This window comes from Pyrus communis, chromosome 3, assembly GCF_963583255.1.
Source record: "Pyrus communis chromosome 3, drPyrComm1.1, whole genome shotgun sequence".
Taxonomy (NCBI): domain Eukaryota; kingdom Viridiplantae; phylum Streptophyta; class Magnoliopsida; order Rosales; family Rosaceae; genus Pyrus; species Pyrus communis.
Genome location: NC_084805.1, coordinates 25,404,401 through 25,425,990, shown reverse-complemented (window position 1 = coordinate 25,425,990; position 21,590 = coordinate 25,404,401). Strand labels below are relative to the sequence as shown.

Genomic DNA, 21,590 nt, shown 5'->3' with positions numbered 1-21,590 from the left:
TCATCGTCATTGTCGTCGCCATCATTGCCACCAAGTTTCGCTTCTTCTTCTTCCGCCAGAGCTGAGTCGAACTACTTTCTGAGGAAGGTTCGTAGGTCTTTGTCGGTGTTTGGACACTAAACTTACACCTTTGAAGTCCGAGCAAATAAACCGTGAAGCTCGCTAGCTAGCCTTGAAGGCGTTATTTTGTGACAAGTATTTGAGTTGCAGCCGTGTTTTTTAGGCCCTATTTTATGCCAACAGGATCCTCTCCGGATGCTTTTGGTGAGAATTTTAGGAATCTGTGAATCGTGTCTTTTTTAGCATACATCGTATAGTCAGTTTTTGTTTTAAATAAAAATATTTAAAATGATTTCTGACCGCACAATGTACGATGAACATATATGATTCACAGATTTCCGGGATCCTCACAAAGAGGATCAGGACTCTATTTTATGTTCTCTCTTTTTCTTTTTTCGGTTCAACAAACATGGTCATGGAGAATTTTAGCGAGATGACCAAACCAGCTGAGCTGATGAGAGATTGTGAAAGGACCTTTTCTATTAGGCCAATGGAGGAAATATAAAATATAATATGGAAATTGAGAGGCAATATTAATTATGCTGTACAGAGTCACTAACTATTTACTTTTCCATCAATCAATGTTTCATATATATATTTGCTGTTATTCGTTTTGAGAAATATGAGGACTAATATATCAAATCCTCGCACAATGATTAAAATATCAATACGAGACTCTTTAACATTCACGTGCTTCTTTCACCGATGTGGGAGTACTCTTTAACCTTAGCTCTGTATCAAACTATACGTGCCTGCAAGGTCCTGCTATGTCATCTGAACCAACCATTTACGACTAAGAAGGTAGCAAAAATGTTTTGTTGATAAAATTACCCCTCCCGAAATCTTCTCTCTTAGGCAGAACTTGCTTCAATTCAAGGATGCTCTATTTCATTTCCCTTCACCGCTTTCTCTTCCGCGATGTTTCCATTTCAACAGTCTCTTTCAATTTCTCCAGAGCTGTCACATTGAGAAAGAAAATATATGATAAGGAGGCATTGTTCGTTTAAGCATCTAAAGTCACTCGACTAAAAATCTAGCTGGTGTCCATATAAGCTTAAAACCATTAGAGATAACACGTAAATTCGATGAGGCCAAACATTGTAATGGTGGAAGCCATTAGAGCGAACACCGATATGATTTAAAAACCATTGACCCAAGTATATATAGTTCACCCAAACCAGTGTATTTATTTGTAATAAAAAAAAAACTATGCAGTGCAGTTAATCTATATAGACATGAAGAATAAGCAAAGCAATTACCAGATTCATAGATAGAGTGGAGTGGTTCAATGTAACTAGAAGGAACAGAGTATTTAGAGCAAGAGTTATTCTCAGCTTTGCGTAATAGCTTGTTGAAACACTTAATCTGCAACGAAAGGAGAAGATTACAAATATCCCAGCTTCTAATCAATAGTTCAAGTAAATGATGTGTAAGCTTAATCTGAACAACGAACGATAATTAACACCTAAATGACTTTCTTCCAACCATGTGCTGGTGTGCAAGATCAGCGAGTAATTTTTTATGAGCTAACATATTTGATCAAATAATAGGACTCAAAAGGGCTGCAAAGTGAGCCAAACAAACCCACACTACTAGAAATATGCTCATTACACACCATTTTTTGCCCACCCTTTGCAATTGGTGGCCATGGATATAAAGTTGCTACTCTTACTATTTTTTGGTGGCTAAACAGTGGGATTCCACTGATATCAGTGGCCTTAAAAATCAGCCACCAATATTGGTATCAGTTAGCTAACTTTATTTCTTAAATTTACTTTTCTTCTACTTTTTTATTACATTATTATTTTGTTCGGACCTGGTGCTGGTTAATTTTTTGGTTTTCAAAGCAGGGATATATATTGATTGGTTCTCAAAACCTATGATGACTTACTAAAGGGAGATAGAGAGGCCAAAACCCATAGAAGGACAGAGCGTTGGACCCTAATCGCATCTCTCGGCCATTATTGCATCGATGATGAAGTCGGGTAGTTCCGTGAACCAGTTGCACTCCCACGATGCGGACAGGGCATAGCTGTCAAGACTGTGAGCAGGCTCGTTTAGTTGGCGACGGGCGTGGGCAGCGGAAGCTCCACTCCCGCGATGCTGGTTATCTGTTTCTCATACATCGCCCTTTCAATTTCTCATCAGATTAAGCTGCTCGGTTCATTATTTATGTTCGCTTGGGTTTCTTACAATTAATTTGGGGCTGCATCACCTTGAATTTCTTTTAGGGAGTAAAAACAGGTAATTTTGTGTTTCTTATATTTAATTTCAGCATTTTTAAGATCTAACTTTTCAATTTGTTTATTAAGTCTTTGAATCTTTGGAGTTTTTAAAGGTTGGGTTTGAAGTGCTTCTTCTATCTGTTCAAGTTGGATCAAACTGCAAACCATATAGGGTTTAAGCTTATTATTGTTCTTGGAGATATAAGCTAGGTGTTCATTTCTTGTTATATAAATATATGAATTCGTTTACTGTTTCAACGAAAGGACGAGTTAGGCAATCGCAACTACATTTTTTTTACAAACTACTATCCTTACAGCTTGTACAAACTAAAAGAAAAGGGATATAAGTAGAAATGTCAATGTAAAGTTCCACTGTTGGTTAAGCTTATGCTATACGGATATCGCATTTTCTGTGTATGTTCTGTAAACATCATAAACACAAAAAAAGACTTTGGTAGAGAAAGTGGCTTATTGAAACATGGCTATGAACGAACTTGCATATGATAATTTGTCTGTTTTTAAGTTTTGGTATGCTTTTTAGCTGATACCTACTACCACTGCATGAGAACTAATAGTTAAGCTACATTCCATGCTTCGTTATGTGGTCTACACCTTCAAAACGATGTTATTATTAGTGGACGAGGAAGCGACATGACCTCTGTTGGACAACTCCCTGCTGTTTACCTACGTGCATTCATTTTGTCTCGTCAATAGATATAACTATGCGATTTTCCCTTATTAGAGCTTTTCCACCGCTCTCCAAGAGTGATGGATTAACATTCCATAATCCCATGGGTTGCTGGACACAGCTTTACTAAAGAGCTGTGTCTTTCTTCAGTCACATAGTTACGCATATTCATTAGCTAAATTATGAGTGAATAACAGTTGATATACATTAATTAGATATGTATTATTTATATGAAATATAAACATAATATCACATGGCCGTCCGACAATCATACTGTAAAATTTTAGAAGCACCTGCTAAAAACAACACACTCTAATTTTGGATATATTTTTTTCAGTGTGTTCGTGTTCCATGAAAAGGTATTACTACCATCTTATATGTAAAGAACCAGCTTAAGGTCAAAGTAAGCATCTGTAATGGTTCTGTTTGACAGTCTGAGTCTTCATATTCCAGGTTTGCCTACTAACTGCTTGTAGGCATTGACTTCTTTGTTTAGCAGATGCAGACATCTTTAGCTTGAGCCTGCATTGTTTTTTTTAACCACTTGCGGGGGGTGAGCAAACCCATATGGTCTATTCCTCCATAGATGACGTAGATGATCTAATAAAATCTAGAAGTTATAATCAAAGAGCGGTAGAGTAGTACTTCATATCTCTCTCTAACTTCAAGGAGGCTTTTATTGGCACAAACACATTCTCTTTATCAATGACTGTTGGGGTCTCCCTTTTGGTGCTCTCACCTGAGCCAGTTGTCTAAGCACTACAATTTTTTGTCGTACATTGGAACACAGTTTTTATCATGAAGTATTTGCTTCTATTTATTGCTTGGTTTTCTTCTCATTGCCACTTTTCAGTCCATTTTGAGGTACATTATCTGATGTTCTGATAGGGGCATCACCTAAAAAGGTATGACATGATTTGATTTCAGTTTAATGTTTCGTTCATTGTTCAGGGTTGTTACTGTGAATGTTGAAGTTTTGTTTTCTGTTTGAGGTTCTGAATTAGTTTGATAGAAAATTTCGAGCCTTATGACTTACGATGAAAGAATAATTTTTTACTATTTTCATATGATTTAATTTCTGTTCTTGCAGTTTGTTAGGAGCAAGGTCAGTTGTCGAACCACCATTTGTGAGATTTTGTGCGTCACCTAACATGAAACAAAGAAAGTCTTCACACCAAATGGATGCGAATTAGTAAACCATTCAGAACCTAAAACTCATTTCCTTGGTAATCTCCATTACTGTTTGAATTAGTATTGTTATTATTATTATAATTTTGGCCCACAAAGAGAGCTTCATACTAAGAAAATGAGAAGCTTATGAAACCACAACAGGGTGTAAAAGTGATAATGGTGGTTGGGGTGTTAAAAATTGCATATTCCTTCCTTTCTGTTTTCATTAAAATGGTTCTTCAAATCCCATTTCTCTACACTTTTCGAATATGTTATAAATCTTTTCCTACATTTATGCTTATCTCTAATATGAATATAGGTTAGAATTCCTTATCTCACTGTTGGATTTCCCATTCATTTCCTTTTCTGACAGTTGGATTTTCCATAGGGTTTGGGTGCGCAATTACAAGGAAAGAGACAGAGAGAGAGAGGGTGGGTGCATTCATTTTTAGGCACCTTATTGTTCCAATTCTGCAAACTATTGATTATATTCAGTAATGATGGACAAAAGTTGGGCCAGTTTGAATCCGTTTACAGAGGATTACAGAACAGGGCTAGCAAAATTTATCTCAAACTCATTGCAAGTTTCTTCTCTTGATGGCAACATCAAATGTCCATGTGCTAAATGCTTGAATAGGTTCTGGTTGAGTAAGAATGAAGTTGAAGCACATCTAATTGTTGAAGGTATGGACCGTTCATACTTGGAAGGCTCGTGGGTATGGCATGGAGAGACATTTGGTGACCCTATTGCAAGTAGCCAAGCTGCACAACAAAGTGCTACTGTTACTAATCCTTATTGTGAACTAGGCCCCTTGCTTGAAGATATTTTCTCTGGTCCCAGTGTAATGGGTGGCATGCCTATTAATAATCACAGCGGGCAGGAAACTGTGATACCTGCATATGCACGTAAGTTTGAAGCCATGGTGCAAGACGGCAACGCAGAATTATATCCGGGTTGTGGTATGAAGAAAATGGACTTCCTAATACGAGTATTTCAAAACAAGTGTTTATATGGGTGCAGCGAAAGTGCAGTGCAAGCTAATCTTCAGCTTTTGAAACATATACTCCCAAATGGTCATTCTTTACCAAATAACGTGATGAGTACAAAGGGATTGCTGAAAAATTTCATGTTGCCTCACCAAAAGATCCATGCATGTGAAAATGACTGCATGTTGTATTGGAAACATAACAGTGGTTTAGATGCTTGTCAAACATGTGGTGTGTCCAGATATACAACCGAGGTTGATGAGACATCACGAAGCAGTAAAAAGAGAATACCTCGGAAGGTGCTAAGATATTTTCCTATTACACCTCGCTTACAAAGGCTTTACATGTCTCGACACACCAGTGAAGATATGTGTTGGCATGGGCTTTCTCGCCCCGAGGATGGCTTCTTAAGACATCCAGCTGATTCCTTTGCATGGAAGCAATTAGATTTGAAATTTCCAACATTTGGTGATGAAATGCGCAATGTACGTCTTGGGTTGGCAAGTGACGGATTCAACCCCTTCGGAAAATGCAGCTCCGACTATAGCATCTGGCCAGTATTGTTGACTGTCTACAATTTACCACCTTGGTTGTGTATGAAAGCACCGTTCATATTGATGGCTTTGTTAATACCGGGAAAAGAATCTCCGGGAAATGATATTGACGTATACCTTGAACCATTAATAGACGAGCTGAAAGTATTGTGGACCTCAGGGGTTCCCACTTATGATACATTTAGGCAAGAGACCTTCACCTTACGAGCAGCTGTTTTATGGACTATTAGCGACTTCCCCGCCTATGGGAACTTGTCCGGTTGGAGCACACATGGGAAATTAGCATGTCCTTGTTGCAACTACAAGACTGAGTCGACATATCTTAAAAAGGGTAGGAAATATTGTTATATGGGTCACCGTCGTTTCTTGCCCATGTCACATGTTTTTCGTCGACAGAGGAAAGCCTTTAATCTTTCTGACGAGAGAGAGCAAGCACCTTCCCCCTTGACCGGATGTGAATGTCGTCGACAGTTGTCCATTTTACGGTTCAAATATGGTAAGACCCCACGGAAAGTGGTTGGAGAAAAAAGACCACTACCTAGAGCAACAGTTGGGCCATGGAAGAAACATAGTATTTTCTTCAAGTTGCCGTATTGGGAACATCTTGTGCTTCGACATTGCCTTGATGTCATGCACATTGAAAAAAATGTCACTGAAAGTTTGGTTGCAACTCTGCTGGGTATTGTTGGGAAAAGCAAGGATAACTTGAATGCAAGGTTGGATCTGGAATTGATGGGCATGAAACCGGAGTTGCACAGAAAATTTGTCAATGGAAAGCCAAAGATGCCTCCCGGTGTATATACTATGAAACCATTAGAGAAGGAATTGTTTTGCAAGGTTTTAGCCTCAATACAAGTGCCTGACAATTACTCGTCCAATATTTCACGACTTGTGCATACAAAGGAAAAGATCGTAAGGGGACTTAAAAGTCATGATTGGCATGTTTTAATGCAGCAATTCCTTCCAATTGCCATACGTAAATGCCTCCCAACTGCGACTGCACAGATATTATTGGAACTAAGTGCATTCTTCAGACATTTGTGTACTAAAAAAGGGTCAGTGGAATGCTTTCGCAAACTCACACCCAAAATAGTTATGATCCTATGCCAATTGGAAAGGATATTACCGCCTGCATTCTTTGTCGTCAGTCTTCACCTCACAATACATCTTGCCGAGGAAGCTGCACTTGCAGGTCCGGTGCACTACAGATGGATGTACCCAATTGAGAGGTATTCCTTAACTTTTAATATATTTGTATGGTTATTACATCTGTGCATCATACAATTTAGAACAACAAATTTGATGTTGTCCTATTTAAATTAGGTTCCTGCTGACGTTGAAGAAGTATGTTCGAAATAAAAATCGACCAGAGGGAAGCATGACCCAAGGATATCTGGCTGAGGAGTGCTTGTCTTTTTGTGGGATGTATTTGGAAGGCGTGGAGACACGTTTGAACCGTCCAAGCCGAAATGCAGATAGAATACGTCCTGACTATGAGGGTGACTTTGACATATTTTGTGCCACTGGGCATTCACTTGGTATGCGGGAAGATTATCATCTTGACAACCACGATTGGGAGATTGCACGATCGTATGTTTTAGCCAATTGTGATAAGTCAATGGCATATAGGAGGTGATTACACTTAAATCTTATATATTGCAGTTAAATGGCACCAACTTCTGAATCTCTCCTTTTGGTTATACAGAGTGAGAATGACTTTATTTTCACATACAGAAGTTACGTGGAGAATGCTCAAAAAACTCGAGGGAGGCGTGTAACCATGCTACAAGCAGAGAAAGAAGCTATTAAATCCTTCCCAGATTGGTTTGAAAAACATGTTAGTATGGAATAAGTTGATTCTGCGTGTACTGGTTTCCTATTTAGCTTCCTATTCTTAACTATGCATATGAACGTGGGTGTAAATTGTGTAGGTTAATCAATTGCAACAATCAAGTGACCCAAGGGCAACTGACGACTTAGTAGCGCTTGCTAATGGACCTAGTAAATGGTGTCGGAGATATAAGATTTTTGTATGTAATGGGTTCAGGTTCAAAGTAATAGGCACACAATCCAATGGGAATTACCAAAACTATGGTGTTTTCCTACAGTCTAATGTTCCAAGTTATGCTGGCCCACGTGACCGGAACCCTGTTACCGGTTTGGTAGACTACTATGGGGTTCTAACAGATGTATTTGAAATCAAGTACCATATGGAACGGACAGTGGTATTATTCAAGTGCAACTGGTTTGATGGCACTTCCAGAAATACAGGTGAGGGAGTAAAATCAGACAGATATGGCTTTAGATTGGTTAACTTCAATAAGATTTCGTCTACAAGTGACCCATTCATTCTCGCATCACAAGCACTACAAGTGTTCTATGTACAAGACCCAACAGATATAGAATGGCATGTTGCAATCAAAACAAGACCACGTGATTTCTTTGATATGTCCTCAACACATGATGATGATCCGTGCGATGGACAAGATGTCGAACATGCAACTGGTGATAATGATGAGGTTCGAGTTAGAATCGATGTAGACGCCCAAGACTTTGAAGATTGCTTGTAAAAGCATCTCACTTTTGATGAACGTACTAGTTATACGAAGTATTGATTCGCTGACAGTGTTGTAGGATATGGAAATATTTGTACATTTTGACATTCATTCCTGAACCAAGCATTGCCCTGACTATTAGTTTTTTGATTTCGTATTATATGCAATATATTTAATTGGTGTCTTTAAGTGGCAGCTTCATGTAGTGTTTGGAAGAAACACTCAACACGTTCGACTATGCACACCGTGCCAAAAATATAAAGAACAAACCAGAGGTGAAAAGTTTGCACCATCCCTGTTCTCACAAATTATATAGTTCAAATGTCTTTCATTCTAACCCTTGTTATGGTTTGTTGTTGGTTAATGTTTCAGGTCAATCAAAAAATGATGAAGTCTGCTTTGATCAACGATTTGTATTCTGAGATTGATCGTATGTTCAAGCAAGGTTGTTAACTGATTCCAGCGTTGATGTGCTCTCAATCTCTCTGTCCAGAGATTTTTTTTTTGTTTCACAGGTTATTTAATGATTCTTTAGTGTTACTGTGCTGCAAGCTAAATTGTATGACATGTTTCTTATGTTCATGCAGAGGTATATGCTGCCGGAGAGAAGAATGGAATATATATACCATGAGATCGTTATGTTAGTGAAGAAGCAGAGAAGAAGGTCTTATTCTTGTCATTTAAATGAATTATGGACTGCTTTTCCTACATTCACAATTGACTGGTTATTAACTTCATTAACTCTTTATTTACTGTATGCAATGGCTGAAAAGATAGAGCGGATTGAACTTTATTATGATTCAAAAGACAAGGTATCTCCGTCAAGATTTCATTCCTTTCGTTTTGAATAATATTGACTACAAGGTGGGAACTAATATAAACGTTACGTTGGCCTAAGAGCAGCAATTGCTGGAGCTTCAGGAACTTTACAGTTGTCAACAACTTTTGGTTGTACAATTGAATGATAAACTTGGAAAAACTGAGGTAATACATTTGTAATATGGACTTACAGAGTCTCATTTTGTTCATTCTGCTCTTGTTCTGAGATAATTAAACACTTTATATTCAGATAATGCTTGAGGAAACTGGACATGAACTATATAATCTTGACGACAAGCGTTGACAAGCAAATGCGACCATGAAAGAGAAGGAATTTCTGATAGTCAATCTCCTCCAATTGGGTGAGCAAAGTTGGCTGCTAAAACAAATTGTCGTGCCACCATCTGCATTTTTAGACCATAGATAGATTCTCTCCATTTCATCTTACTTTAAAGTTATACAGTCGACATTCGGGATTATTCTACACTAGTTCATGTTTATATTTATGCATATATTAATTTAAAGCTGGAAGGTACATTTAAATGCCCTTTTCTTACTATTATTCCATTGTTAACTTTTAGAGAAATCACTCGTTGGGCGTGCATTTGAGCTAATTAGAGCAGAGCTAGAGAATGCTGCATCAGATCTCCCTCACAACTTCGGGTTATTTATGATTATGACCATGGATGGTTTTGTAGAGTGGAATGACAAAATTGAAGATGAAAACCGGATACTAGTCAAGAAATTTCAGTCCACATTAACTCAGCACCTTGAAGTCTTGCATAACATTGTGGCATTTGCAGTGACACAACAGGAGCAGCAATTAAAATATATGGAAGAGGACATGCAGTCCTTTGTATCAACGATGGCGGAGGTAAGGTCTAGATAAGAAGATGATTGTCTTTGCATGCATTCCTGAGATTGAATTGTCAGTCTATATACAACTTCATTATTAATTTGGCTTAATTTTGAAAGCTATTGAAGAACTACGAGGAAGATTAGGAAAGCTTAAAAACATGTTTGGTTCTACTATTAAAGCTCTACATGGTATAGCTGGGGATCTTGAAGGAAATTCGCAACCAACGTTTTCTCCTCTAAACTTTGAAGTTTCTAACCATTCATCTGCTCTGGAAGATGTAAGCATTACTTCACTATATATTTTGTCTTCAGATTTCTTTGTTTTTCTGTCATGCTATTTAATGAGCGCAACTGTAGCTGAATACGTATAAATCAAACTACTACACATTATTATAATTGCAAAATACATAGAGTAGTCATACATGATATTGATTCCAGAAACCATCCATACAGAAACAAAAATAACATAACGGTCTATATAGTTACCAACTGCATAGGTTCATAAGATAAACATCCATATCTTGTACGGAGGTACAATCTGAGTATGAATGTTTACATAGAGCAAAAGACTAGAGATTTGTTTTGTAAAGGTTGATATCTTGCATTGCACTAGACATACGTGAATACTAATAGCATAATATAACATCCATTCCCAAACAGGTTCAACTCTTCTTACCATAAGCATCATCGGATGGTGATTTTGCATTCTGCATATCTTTGGGGATGACTTCCTGTTTTGCTTGACCTGTAGCACGATTCATCCAATCACAATGTTCTTGACCACCTACATATTCGCACGCAGCACACTCCTTAACTGCCTTGTACCTTTTTTGAGGATGACGAGTCCTCGCAGTACTGGTACAATCAGAATCAGAATCGAAATGTACAGCATTGCAAATCTCAATAGGATCAAAGCGGTATGAATCACCCGGGAAAAAAGATGATATTATTTTCACTGTGTCACCACTGATGGAAGGTTGCTTTCCACTACTCATTAATTTGTCAATATCACCATTGATGCAAGGATGTTTTCCACTGCTACCATGCTTCATGTAGCCGATTTCGTTGGACCAGGGAGGAATCACATTCACACCGAAACCTGGAAGATCAGATGGAAAGTGCTCATCTTTCAAGATCACATTTTTCGCTGCCTCATCATAACGAGGACAATAAATATTGATCAAGGGATTGGGTGATTGAGGAGGGTAAACAGGCATGTTAGAGCCATGCGAGAAGTCGTTCCATTCACCCGAAGCAGTAGTTGTCTTTGCAGGGGATTTGAACTGCTGGTTAGCACCTGAATCCAGTGTGGGGTTTTGGTCGTACTCGAATTGAATGTGAAAGTTAGCTTCTAGGTAACGCCAAAAATCAGGATCTTCATGATTGGCAGTGAGCACAGGGACAAGGTTTTCTTGGGTGGGAACTGGGGTTGCAATGTTATTGGTTGGGGCACGCATCGTGGGACTAAGCACTTCATGATCCACTGTAGGAAAAAGGTCTTCACTTCTGTTACAAAATAGCTGTCTGCGAGCATTTGGGAATAAAGGCGACATTGGTGATTAGGTGTAAATTTCAGACGAAGTTGAAACTGCTGTACGTCCAAAAACCTCTTCAAGGTTGATATTTATAATTGAGATTAGAATGGAGGGCAGGGCACTTAATTGTAAGTTCACACCCACTTAGTGGATTAACATTTAATTAGGGTGTGGAAAATTAATAGTTCCGGGATTCTTCTTACAAAAGCACTCAAATTTGACCACACAATGCATATGCCAATCTCATCAACCATCTGCCACCTCACAGACTGATCAATTATTTAATGGGTTGCCAATTATTTTATTTGGTAATAGCAACACCTGGCCATTTTTTGTGGCTACCTGCTGACCTCCATAAGTGTGTATGAATTAAATAATTGTTTTCCTAGGGATTACTGGGCGGGAGGATTTCCCGCTCAAGTTAAGTATCTGCCAAATTTTCAATTTGCTGCTCTCAAATAGGAAACGTGTGTGGATTCATTTAATTAACTTTATTCACTTTAGCTGTTTAGATGCATCAAGTTATCAACTCAAAGAAGAAATTATCTTCAGGCACAGAGGTTACATTAAAGCCATTGCAGCAGGTATCTACCACTCTTCTCTTCTTACTAGGAAATTAATTGAGGTGTTAAATTGAAATGCTTTTGTTTACAAATGTTAATTAAACACTCTTGTGTTGTGTTTACATGAAAAGTTATTACGAAGGTGCTGTGGGTCAGCAAGAATAACTCAGTTGCATCAATGTCGATTGACGAAGGCATCGAAACTCAACCATTGGCATTCAACCTGATGGAACATGACCACATACAGCAATTCACAATTCCAAATAATGTCGAAGGCATCGTGGATGAACGTCAACGTATAACCCGTTCAGTGCAGGCGAGTAGGGGAATAAATAGGCCACGATGGGCACCAAATGGTACAAAGGAGCTGATGAAATTTAATGAGCAAGGGCAGCCGGTAGAGCCTCCTCATACCGTTGCTAGATTTTCTAGGTTCTTAGGAATGCTAGCTCAAGAAGCATCATATTTTCCAATTAATGTAGTTGATTGGAGGCATTTCTACAGGGCTTCAAACATGGATCGTGCTTGGCAGAGGATTAAGGTAAATCAACAGTAAAGGCATTAATGGTTGGTTGGTTTTCCTATATATATAGCTAGTTATTTCATTGCTTTTTAGTTGTAACCCTGGAAAAAAAAAAACCACATAATGGCATCACATGGCCTATTATTGACTTACTCAACAAGCAGGGTTGAAGCCTTAGGCTTTTAATTATGATTAATGCATTCGAAACCTACTTTGACCTGAACTGCTGTTATCCATACACAAGTTTAACAAATAATTGGCCATGTCAATTATTTTGCAGTTGGTGACTTAGAAAGTAGCAGTACAATAAATTGGGGTTCATTGTGATATATTTGAAATGAGATGCACCAATTATGTCGTAAGAGGCTCCATAGACAATTACAATAGGGTCTATAGCACATTATACACCACTAAAAGGCAGCATCTATGCAGATTGGTGATGCGCAATGAGGCTTCTTTTAACTTTGTCTGTTGTAAATTTAATTTGTACGATTACACAAATATTTGAAACCTACTGGATGGGTATTACGGGTTCACTATACAAATTCATAATTCATGTATTAAATGATGGTGCATAATTAACAACATCATGTATATGTACATGGGCAGGGGACTCTTGATTGGACAGATGGTATAACACTCGAATTGGAGCCCAAAATTCGGCGGGTTTGTGAGAAGAAGTTGAATGATAGATGGAAGGATTACAAGGCAAACCTGAAGAAGGCATACTATACGCCATGCCTGCACTCACCGTTAGCGGAGAGGTTCCATTGTCATGATGGCCGTGTCAACCAAGGCCAATGGAAATTGTTAGTACAACTATGGGACACTGTAGATGCTCAGGTAGTACACACAATGATCAAAGTTCTTCCTTTTTTATGCACCATATATGCTTTCTTTAGTTATGACATAATGTGGATGATAAATGTATGGATTGTATGTATTGGAAATTAGGATGAATTTCCTTTCACATAGCCCTAATAATGCATGCTAAACTTGGCATCTGTAGAAGCGTGCTACATCATGTAGAAAGAACAGGAAAGCGCTACAAATAAATCACACGACTGGAACCAAGTCTTTTGCGCAATTCAGACACGAACATGTAAGGCTCTGCCGTGAGTTCTGTGTTATGGTAACTTAACTACATGTTAGTGCACATGGAATGAAGGTGCCGGTCGAAAACAATGTTATGAAATTACTCGTCAATTAGTTGTTTGACAATTTCTGTTAACAGGAACAAGCGAATGGAAGCAAACCAGACCGCATCACATTCTTTACGCTAACACATACTCGGAAGAATGGGGAACCAGTGGATGCTCGATCAGCTGCAATAATTGTAAGTATGCCATCAATTACCGGCTGCTACAATTTATCTGTAGGTGAGATATATAAAAGGTTTGTGGAATGTGAACAATCAGGCGTATTAGATTATGTGCTATTTAATGTCAGTGAAACAAAGAGCATAAGGCAACAGCAGCTTGCATTAGTGAATACAGTGAAGTAATGAAAGATTCTGATGCATATGAGTTTATTGGTAGGCACTGTAGTCTGAAGAACAGAACAATAACTAATAGTACTAGTTTTTTTGAGAAACATGGTTGGAATATCTTTGATTTAGAAGGCTTTCAAATGTATATACAGTGCAAATACATTGGTAATTAATTTTGGAAACAACTTGCAGGATGAATTCAATACAAACCTGAAGTTGTACGAGGATAGGAATGAGATCATAACTGATGAGGTTCGGCATATTGTGTACGCTAATGTATTGGGGCCTGAGAGAGACAACCGTGTAAGAGGGTTTGGGACAGGGGTTGTGTGGTCTGATGTGCCAGGTATTATAACTGAGAAAAGGGGAATTTGTAGAGAGGTTGAAGCAATTAAAGCATCGTATGAGGAGCAAAGAAAAGCTGCTAACTTTGAAATTGAGAAACTTAAGATGGAGGCAAGTGAGAGAGAAGAAAGGCAAAGGATTGAGGCAGCAAATGTGGTTGCACAATTGAGGAAAGAATATGCCGAGTCAATGGTGGCACACAATAGACAGGTGGAATTGGAAGTGGAGAATATGAAGCGTGAAATGAGGGCTGAAATTATGTTCGCGCTGAAGAGGGCTGCTGATAGAGGCATGGTGGAACCAAATCACATTGATGTGCCTCAAGTTTGTGTCAATAGAATTGAACAAGGGAATGGTATGGAGATCCAAGCAAGTGGAGAAGTTGAAGATGAGGGTTTTGTTGTGGTACAGAATAATGGCACAGATGATGAGCTTGGGTATCGTCCATGCATGGTGAATGTCACTGGCTTCAGTAAGTGATAAGCTAACTGTGATACGTTTTTGTGAATTTTGCTTCATGTATATATACAAATGCCATAGGGAAGGCATAGATCCAAGTGGGTGGAGTTGTTTGTTCAGTTTGTTGTTGGTGGATGTGCATAGGTACATAGGTGAAACAAAATGTAATGTCATCATCCTTGGGTACTTGGATGTGTTGGACAACAGACTTGAATGTAATATGGTGTCTTTAATAGAGACAAACCTTGTTATTGATAAATGTATGGGGATATAAAGTGTGGTTGGTTGTCAATGTGAATCCTTTTGAAAATTTAAATTTCTTGCCAATTCTATATTAAGAAGCTGAGTTTTAATAGAGTACATAGCTATTACTAAAATGCATGTAATACAATTCCAACCTACCGGACATTTGGAATGCTATAGATTCACACCAGTGTTGGTGCCTAACTTTAAAAGCCACTAATCCTAATAGAGACACATAGGATTGGTGGGTGTATGAGTATAAAAGCCACCAATGTTAGTCTCAAACCTAGCCACTAATAAGAGAGACAATGACATGCTTTGAAATTTAGAAATAATTATAAAATATAAAAATGTTGTACTATTCACATACCCACCAATGTAATATTGGTAGCTATTGTAACAATAGAGTCCTCTACATAGGCCACACTCTCTAGTTTAGTGGGTGCTTAGTGGCCATACAGGTTTGCCACCAATATGAGTGGCAACACTTGACAATAGCCACCGAATGAAAAGAGTGGCTTATAGCCAAATTTCTAGTAGTGCCAAACTCTGAGCAGGTCGTCCTTTGAATGATTTTGCGTATTCGAGCTCAAGCATGCATCTAAAAGAAAGGTAAAGTACATACGTTCATTGGGAAATTGATTACTCGCATGGGCCAAACCAAGGTTAGTATTAATCACCTTTTTCGAATAGACCTCAGTTGATATATAAATTGGTTCCAAACTCAAAGCAAATATCTACCTCACATGACAAGCTCACAACGAGTTGACGCTGACCAAGTGGCCCTTTTAAGTTGCAATTGGACACAGAAGAACCAAGGAAATACAAAAATAAGAGAGAGAAAAGAAAAACATGGGCCTTGATCTGAAATGCACGTTGAAGTGGAGATTAACAAGACAATACATACCTATTCTTTGCGCAACAGCGTGAAGCAAGGACCAGTTTGGCCTGCTCTTGCCTGTCCGACCTGCACGGTGTATGAATGTCTTTGCGTACGGAGGCATATCATAATTAATGACATTCCTCACCCCTTCAACGTCCATTCCACAAGTCATTGCATCAGATGAAACGAGTACTTGAATCTCCCCTTTCCGGAATGACTTCAATGTCTTGCTGCCATAATTAATCAAATATTCACAATCTTATCCCTTTAAATTTATTAAATATCCAGGAACTTACCTTCGTATAGATTGGCGTTGAAGGCTTGTATACTCCTTAATCTTGAAACGCAGATGATCAAAAGAGTTCAACAAGGTGCATAGACGATGAGTCGACTCCACAGAGGATGTGAAAACGATGCACTTCTCTGCTCCTAAACTTTGCAGGAGCCCAACTAAATGTAATGGCTTGTACTTTGATTCGCAAAGTGTTCCCCTTAGACATCAAAATGTAAAAATTTATCAAAATATGATACACAGGTTTTTCAATTTATTTATGCTACGGAGAGACTAATATTGCTCAATTCTGTGCCATGGCAAAGATCTGAAACAAGTAAATAAATTGACAGAGGAATAGAAAATGGACATGGAACTTACGATCTCCTTATGTTTTTTAAGGAACCGAATGGGGAAGGTACAAAATTTTGAGCACAGGAAAGGAAACGTTCATCGTTAGGGCGAGTGATTTGAAGCACAGCGGGTAGCCAAGATTGGTATGCCTCCCTTAGCAATCGATCTGTTTCATCAACAACCTATAAACCATCATGTGCTTTTCCACATAAGAGATTACCAAAAAATTCTGAAACCAATTTTGAAAGTTTGCAAAAAGAGATACTGTAGTGTAGGAACTACGTAAAGCTTTTGTAATTCATCACAGCATATATATTAAATTTGGTTATGTTATTTAACCATCACGGGTTGGCTTAGTGGCGGGGTGACTTTTAAACTTGTATTTCACACAGCACATTCTAAATTTGATTCTTGGTGCTGTGAATCGCAAGTCAAGAGGAGACTCTGTGAGCCAACACCCGGGAAGGGTGAAATGCTATGGCAAAACTATTAGCCAACCCCTTTTTAAGGGTTTATCGGCAAAATCTGGGTCGATTTTTTTTCAATTTATTTAGGGCTTTTCGATCTTCCGTAAATATTTTCCCTTTTCTGTTCTAAATTTTGATGCTTTTTTGTTTGTTGTGAATGAAATTTGCTGTGACGGGGGAAATTGATCCGTCCCCAACTGAAAGGAGCGAGCAAAATCGGTGCCTGTACACTTCAAAAGTAAAGTTAACGTCGCATAAAGATTATCGTCGACGTTGACTGTCCTTCCGGCTTCGGCTCGGGGGCTCCTCCGTCGACCGTGGTGTCATATCCTGTTGCCTTGTGGTGATGCGGTATCACTGCCTCCACCATTTTGGCGCGCCATGAGACCGACATTTATTGGTAATTAGCCGGTGATAAAACACACCATCTTTCGGGACTGAATGTTTCAAGAAGAAGAACGACCCCTTAAATCAACATATAAAACTGGAAAATTGCATTTTTCTCAAAAATTGTGAATTATAACCCACAATTTTCATTTGCTTAAGAAATAATAAGACCTGTTCCAAATCGCTAATAATTTTTTTCAATTACCATCCACAACAAATCTCACAAAAACTCAAAAATTGGGATTTACAACCCATGATTTCGATCGGTTTTGCTCAAGAAATAATAAGACCGGTTCCAAAAAAAATTCTGATTATCATCTACAAAATATATCATAAAAGCTCAAAAATTGCATTTTTCTCAAAAGTTTTGAGTTATAACCCACGATTTTGAACGGTTTTCAAGACATAATATGACCGGTTCCAAATGTCTAATAATTTTTTCCGATCATCTACAAAAGATCTCACAAAAACTCAGAAATTGCATTTTTTTCTCAAAATTTGTGAATTACAACCCATGGTTTTGATCGGTTTTGCAAAAATCTTCAAATCCATAATAAAACTTTTTCTCATGGTGTTTGCGCATTCTATGGGTGGTGAAAAGAAATATATACATTCTTGATACTCAGTAACCGTTTAAATAGGAGGGGAGGAAAGGGTAGAGAGATTAGGAGCGGAGAGAATCATACTCCTGTAAAATTTCCAACAAGACATGTAACGAGGTTCTAAAATACATCATCTACTTCTTACTAACCGGAAAAGGTTACCATGCCTACAACGCGCACTGAACTTGAGACTCCAGCACAACTCTGGCAGCTTCTACGGCTACTTGACCACCAACGTAGTGTTGCCGGCAGACAGGCATGTAGACATCAGCCCCGCCAATGAGTTCAGTCTGCAACTCCTCCGTCTTTCTTAGTGTAAAGAAAGCACGTTTCCCACAAAGTTCGCATCGAGCAGTTAACTTGGTTACAGAGTCAGCAAGGGGAATTATATCTAGCACAGAACCGAAGCTCCTCCTGCCATCAAAGTTAGAATTAGAAGGGAACAACAATCTCCGAGTGGCAAGGAAAACTGGTCATTGCAAAGTCACAAGAACGTCAACTGGTGGAGATATCGAACAATTACCTTAAATAGTCACCATCTAGTCCGGCAACTATCACTTTTTTACCATCATGATCAGCAGCTTCAGAGCAGAAATCATACAGGTCTTCAAAGAATTGAGCTTCATCGATGCCAATCACATCTAGCTGTCACCGCATATTGGTTATGAGTAGATAATATGAATCATACATGACAAAAAGATGTAACCTAGATAATCATTTGAAACATGAAATGCTTATTAATCAAATAACGGTGCTAATATACCTTATCATATGCCTCAGGGGTAAACTTTTGTTTGAACGATGATAAATCTTCTAAAGGCCAGCATGGCAACTTGACCCCGTCATGTGTCACTATTGAATCCAATCCATATCTTGTATCCTTGATCGATTTGATTATAGCAACATTTCTGGCAAAAGGTTAAACAAAGGAATTAATGAATGATATGCAGGAACTAATTAATGATATATAACATTCAAGCAAAGATTTGTAACAATCAGCCCTCTGCTTACAAAGAAATCAGAAACCATTACATCGAAAGAAAATCCATGCAGATACTTCGAACTTGCAAGTACATAGATAATGTACAATACCATTCAGTGAAGCACCGAAAACCTAAAGGAGAAGAGTCAGAAGACGCTCGGTTTCATGTATCAGTGTCATGCATGGGGTACACGTACTGAAATCTGAATATAAACAATATTCTCTCTCTTACATGCTTTTCAGCCTCCTAACAAATGAAATTTCTCACTTATGACACCGTTTAAATAACTTTGCATGAGTATATCACTGCATATTCAACTGGTGTTTCAGACAAGACTGAGAATACCTCTCAATCATGAAGCTCTTAGATAGCTCCTTTCCTTAACATGAATTCCCCTTACCAAGGAGCACAGGCTGAATCCTTTAGAGAGAAATCAACCAATTTAACCATTTCATAAATCTCTTCGGAATGTTTGTGATATGTATCAGCCTTGAGAAAGAAATGGACCTCCTTTTGAACCTCTATTTTGCTATAAGCGGGTTCCTTTACTATCCCTGATTCCTTCATCATATCCCTAATCTTAGCAACATAGTCCCACAACCCAAAAGTGGCATAAGCATTAGACAAGACCACATACTTCCCAGCATTCTCTGGTTCCAATTTGAAGTACTTCTCTGCTGAAAGTTTTAACAAGTCTCTATCTCCAAGAATTCTACAAGCCCAAAGAAAAGCACCCCATATCACTGAGTGCTCCTTATAAGGTGAGTTTGAAACAAACTAATAGGCTTCTTCTAATCGCCCAGCACGTCCTAAAACATCTACCAAGACTGCATAATGTTGTGCTCTTGGCTGAATTTCATAATCTCTTGTCAAGGAAGAAAAGTATTCCCTGGCAATCTGGCATCGTCAACTAAACTTCCATGACTACAAGCAGAAAGAACTGAGATAAAATTAAACATAGATTGGTCTGAAACCTTCACTCTTTATCCTATGAAAAAGATCTAAGACCTCTACAACTCTTCCATTCTGACCATACCTGGATATCAAAGCAGTCCAGGTAATGGCCTTCCTATTTTGAGAGGTATCAAATACCCTATGCCCGTCAGATATATCACTACATTTACAGTACATATCCATGAGGGCACTACTGACTACAACATTTGTCAATTTGGCACTATATCATGACACCGTGGGCTTGCTCCATGCTTCAGTGTTGCTAAAGAGGCACACGCTCTGAAGACCAATGCAAAGGTATGTTGGTCTGGGATCAAACCACTCTGTCTCATCTTATTATAAAGACTCAACCCCACATCCTCAAGCCCCTTTTGCACATATCCTGCAATTATTGGGTTCCGTGAAACCAAGCTTTTCTCAAGCAACATATCAAGTAAACTGTGAGGCAGTTCCTAATCCCCTGATTTTGCATACAAAATCAATAACTTGGTCTTCAGATATTCGATAAGAACAAAACCCACAACAATCATTTGCGCATGGATTCGCTTCCCCTTCTTATACTCTTTCCTAAATATACATTTTGCAACAGAAGGGCATATGTGGCTGGATTCAGCTCTAACTCTGTATGGCACAATAGTCCAACATTTTCCGCCAATCTTCCGGAATAGCAGAGTCCCTTGAGTGTTTTATCCAGTTGGATGTGCTTTTGAGGCTTGACCTGACGGCTGGAATATCTTACTGGTGATATATGTACTCAATCAAGAGACCCGAGACATCGGTACAAGACACAGAGACTGAATGTGCACCCCAATTACATGTAAATGAAAAAAAAAGCCGCCAAATACTTACATTTAATTCTAATCTATTCTCTTTATACAAAATTTCCATAGAACTCAGCATACAAGCTCTGAATTGTCAGTTGCAGAAAAAGGAAGCCATTAACTCACATGGAAGAACAACTCACATTCAATATACAAATTAAGAAACTTCAAATTTCTCCGGCATACTACAGATATCATCCAAACATTCAAAATCTTAATAGCCAGCCAAATTATTCCTCTTCAGCACAAATGGAAATTCATACTTTTTTTTTTTGTCAAGCATAAAATTTCAGACTTCAAAACTAAAAAATGCAACAGAAAAGGTGGGGGAGTCAAACCTGCCGTTGCCTCTCTCGGACTGAACTTTGCGAAGAAGCGTGGTGGTCTTGCCGGCGAACATGGGGCCGACGATGACGTGAATCTCACCGGAGCGCTGGTGAGATTCCGCCTCCATTTGCAGACATCGGACTTTCTGAGGTGAAAAAATGGATCTTTTGGGGAGAAAAATATTGGGTTTTTGGAAAAGGGTAGGAGGGCTGAAGGAGAAGGACTTGGAGGAGGAGGCGGAAGATAAAAGGGCGAAAGGTGTGGTCTTGAAAACGTGAGGGGCGGAGGAGATGAAGGCCTTCATCCTTGAAATAGCTAACATCTACTTGGAGTGGGTGGAGAGACAAGGCCGGAGAGAGATGGAGAGAGCGAGAGAGAGAGAGAGAGAGAGAGAGGGTTTAAGGGTTTTGCTTATTTCAATTTTCTTTGAGAAAAAAGGAAACAAATTGGCATCGGAGAATGCTCGGA

The 21,590-nt window shown here is 38.6% G+C and overlaps 2 protein-coding genes and 1 pseudogene across 2 annotated transcripts; 1 reads left to right on the top strand and 2 right to left on the bottom strand.

Moving 5' to 3' along the window:
• Positions 1-880: 880 nt before the first annotated feature.
• LOC137728501 (DEAD-box ATP-dependent RNA helicase 1-like) lies at positions 881-17,442 on the bottom strand (annotated as a pseudogene).
• Positions 12,193-14,992, top strand: LOC137727458 (uncharacterized). Its single transcript, XM_068466312.1, has 4 exons — positions 12,193-12,555; positions 13,147-13,380; positions 13,772-13,873; positions 14,219-14,992. Exons 1-4 carry the CDS (start codon positions 12,193-12,195, stop codon positions 14,849-14,851), a joined length of 1,332 nt encoding a protein of 443 aa, XP_068322413.1. The 3' UTR covers positions 14,852-14,992.
• Positions 17,443-18,098: 656 nt separating the features above from the next.
• On the bottom strand, positions 18,099-21,590 carry LOC137729058 (thymidine kinase a-like). The gene is made up of 4 exons (XM_068467880.1): positions 21,134-21,590; positions 18,801-18,945; positions 18,561-18,682; positions 18,099-18,451 (listed from the first exon to the last, which is right to left on the bottom strand). The coding sequence occupies exons 1-4, from the start codon at positions 21,442-21,444 to the stop codon at positions 18,205-18,207; spliced, it is 825 nt and encodes a 274-aa protein (XP_068323981.1). The 5' UTR covers positions 21,445-21,590; the 3' UTR covers positions 18,099-18,204.

What these genes read in the sequence shown, in the direction of transcription:
- LOC137727458 (XM_068466312.1), top strand. Translation starts at nt 12,193, where the DNA reads ATGTCGATTGACGAAGGCATCGAAACTCAACCATTGGCATTCAACCTG. An exon ending in GGGACACTGTAGATGCTCAG is followed by an intron (nt 13,381 to 13,771) that starts GTAGTACACACA and finishes TTCTGTTAACAG; the next exon opens with GAACAAGCGAATGGAAGCAA. An exon ending in CTCGATCAGCTGCAATAATT is followed by an intron (nt 13,874 to 14,218) that starts GTAAGTATGCCA and finishes AACAACTTGCAG; the next exon opens with GATGAATTCAATACAAACCT.
- LOC137729058 (XM_068467880.1), bottom strand. Translation starts at nt 21,444, where the DNA reads ATGTTAGCTATTTCAAGGATGAAGGCCTTCATCTCCTCCGCCCCTCAC. An exon ending in CCCCTGAGGCATATGATAAG is followed by an intron (nt 18,683 to 18,800) that starts GTATATTAGCAC and finishes ATGCGGTGACAG; the next exon opens with CTAGATGTGATTGGCATCGA. An exon ending in CTAGATGGTGACTATTTAAG is followed by an intron (nt 18,452 to 18,560) that starts GTAATTGTTCGA and finishes CTTTGATGGCAG; the next exon opens with GAGGAGCTTCGGTTCTGTGC.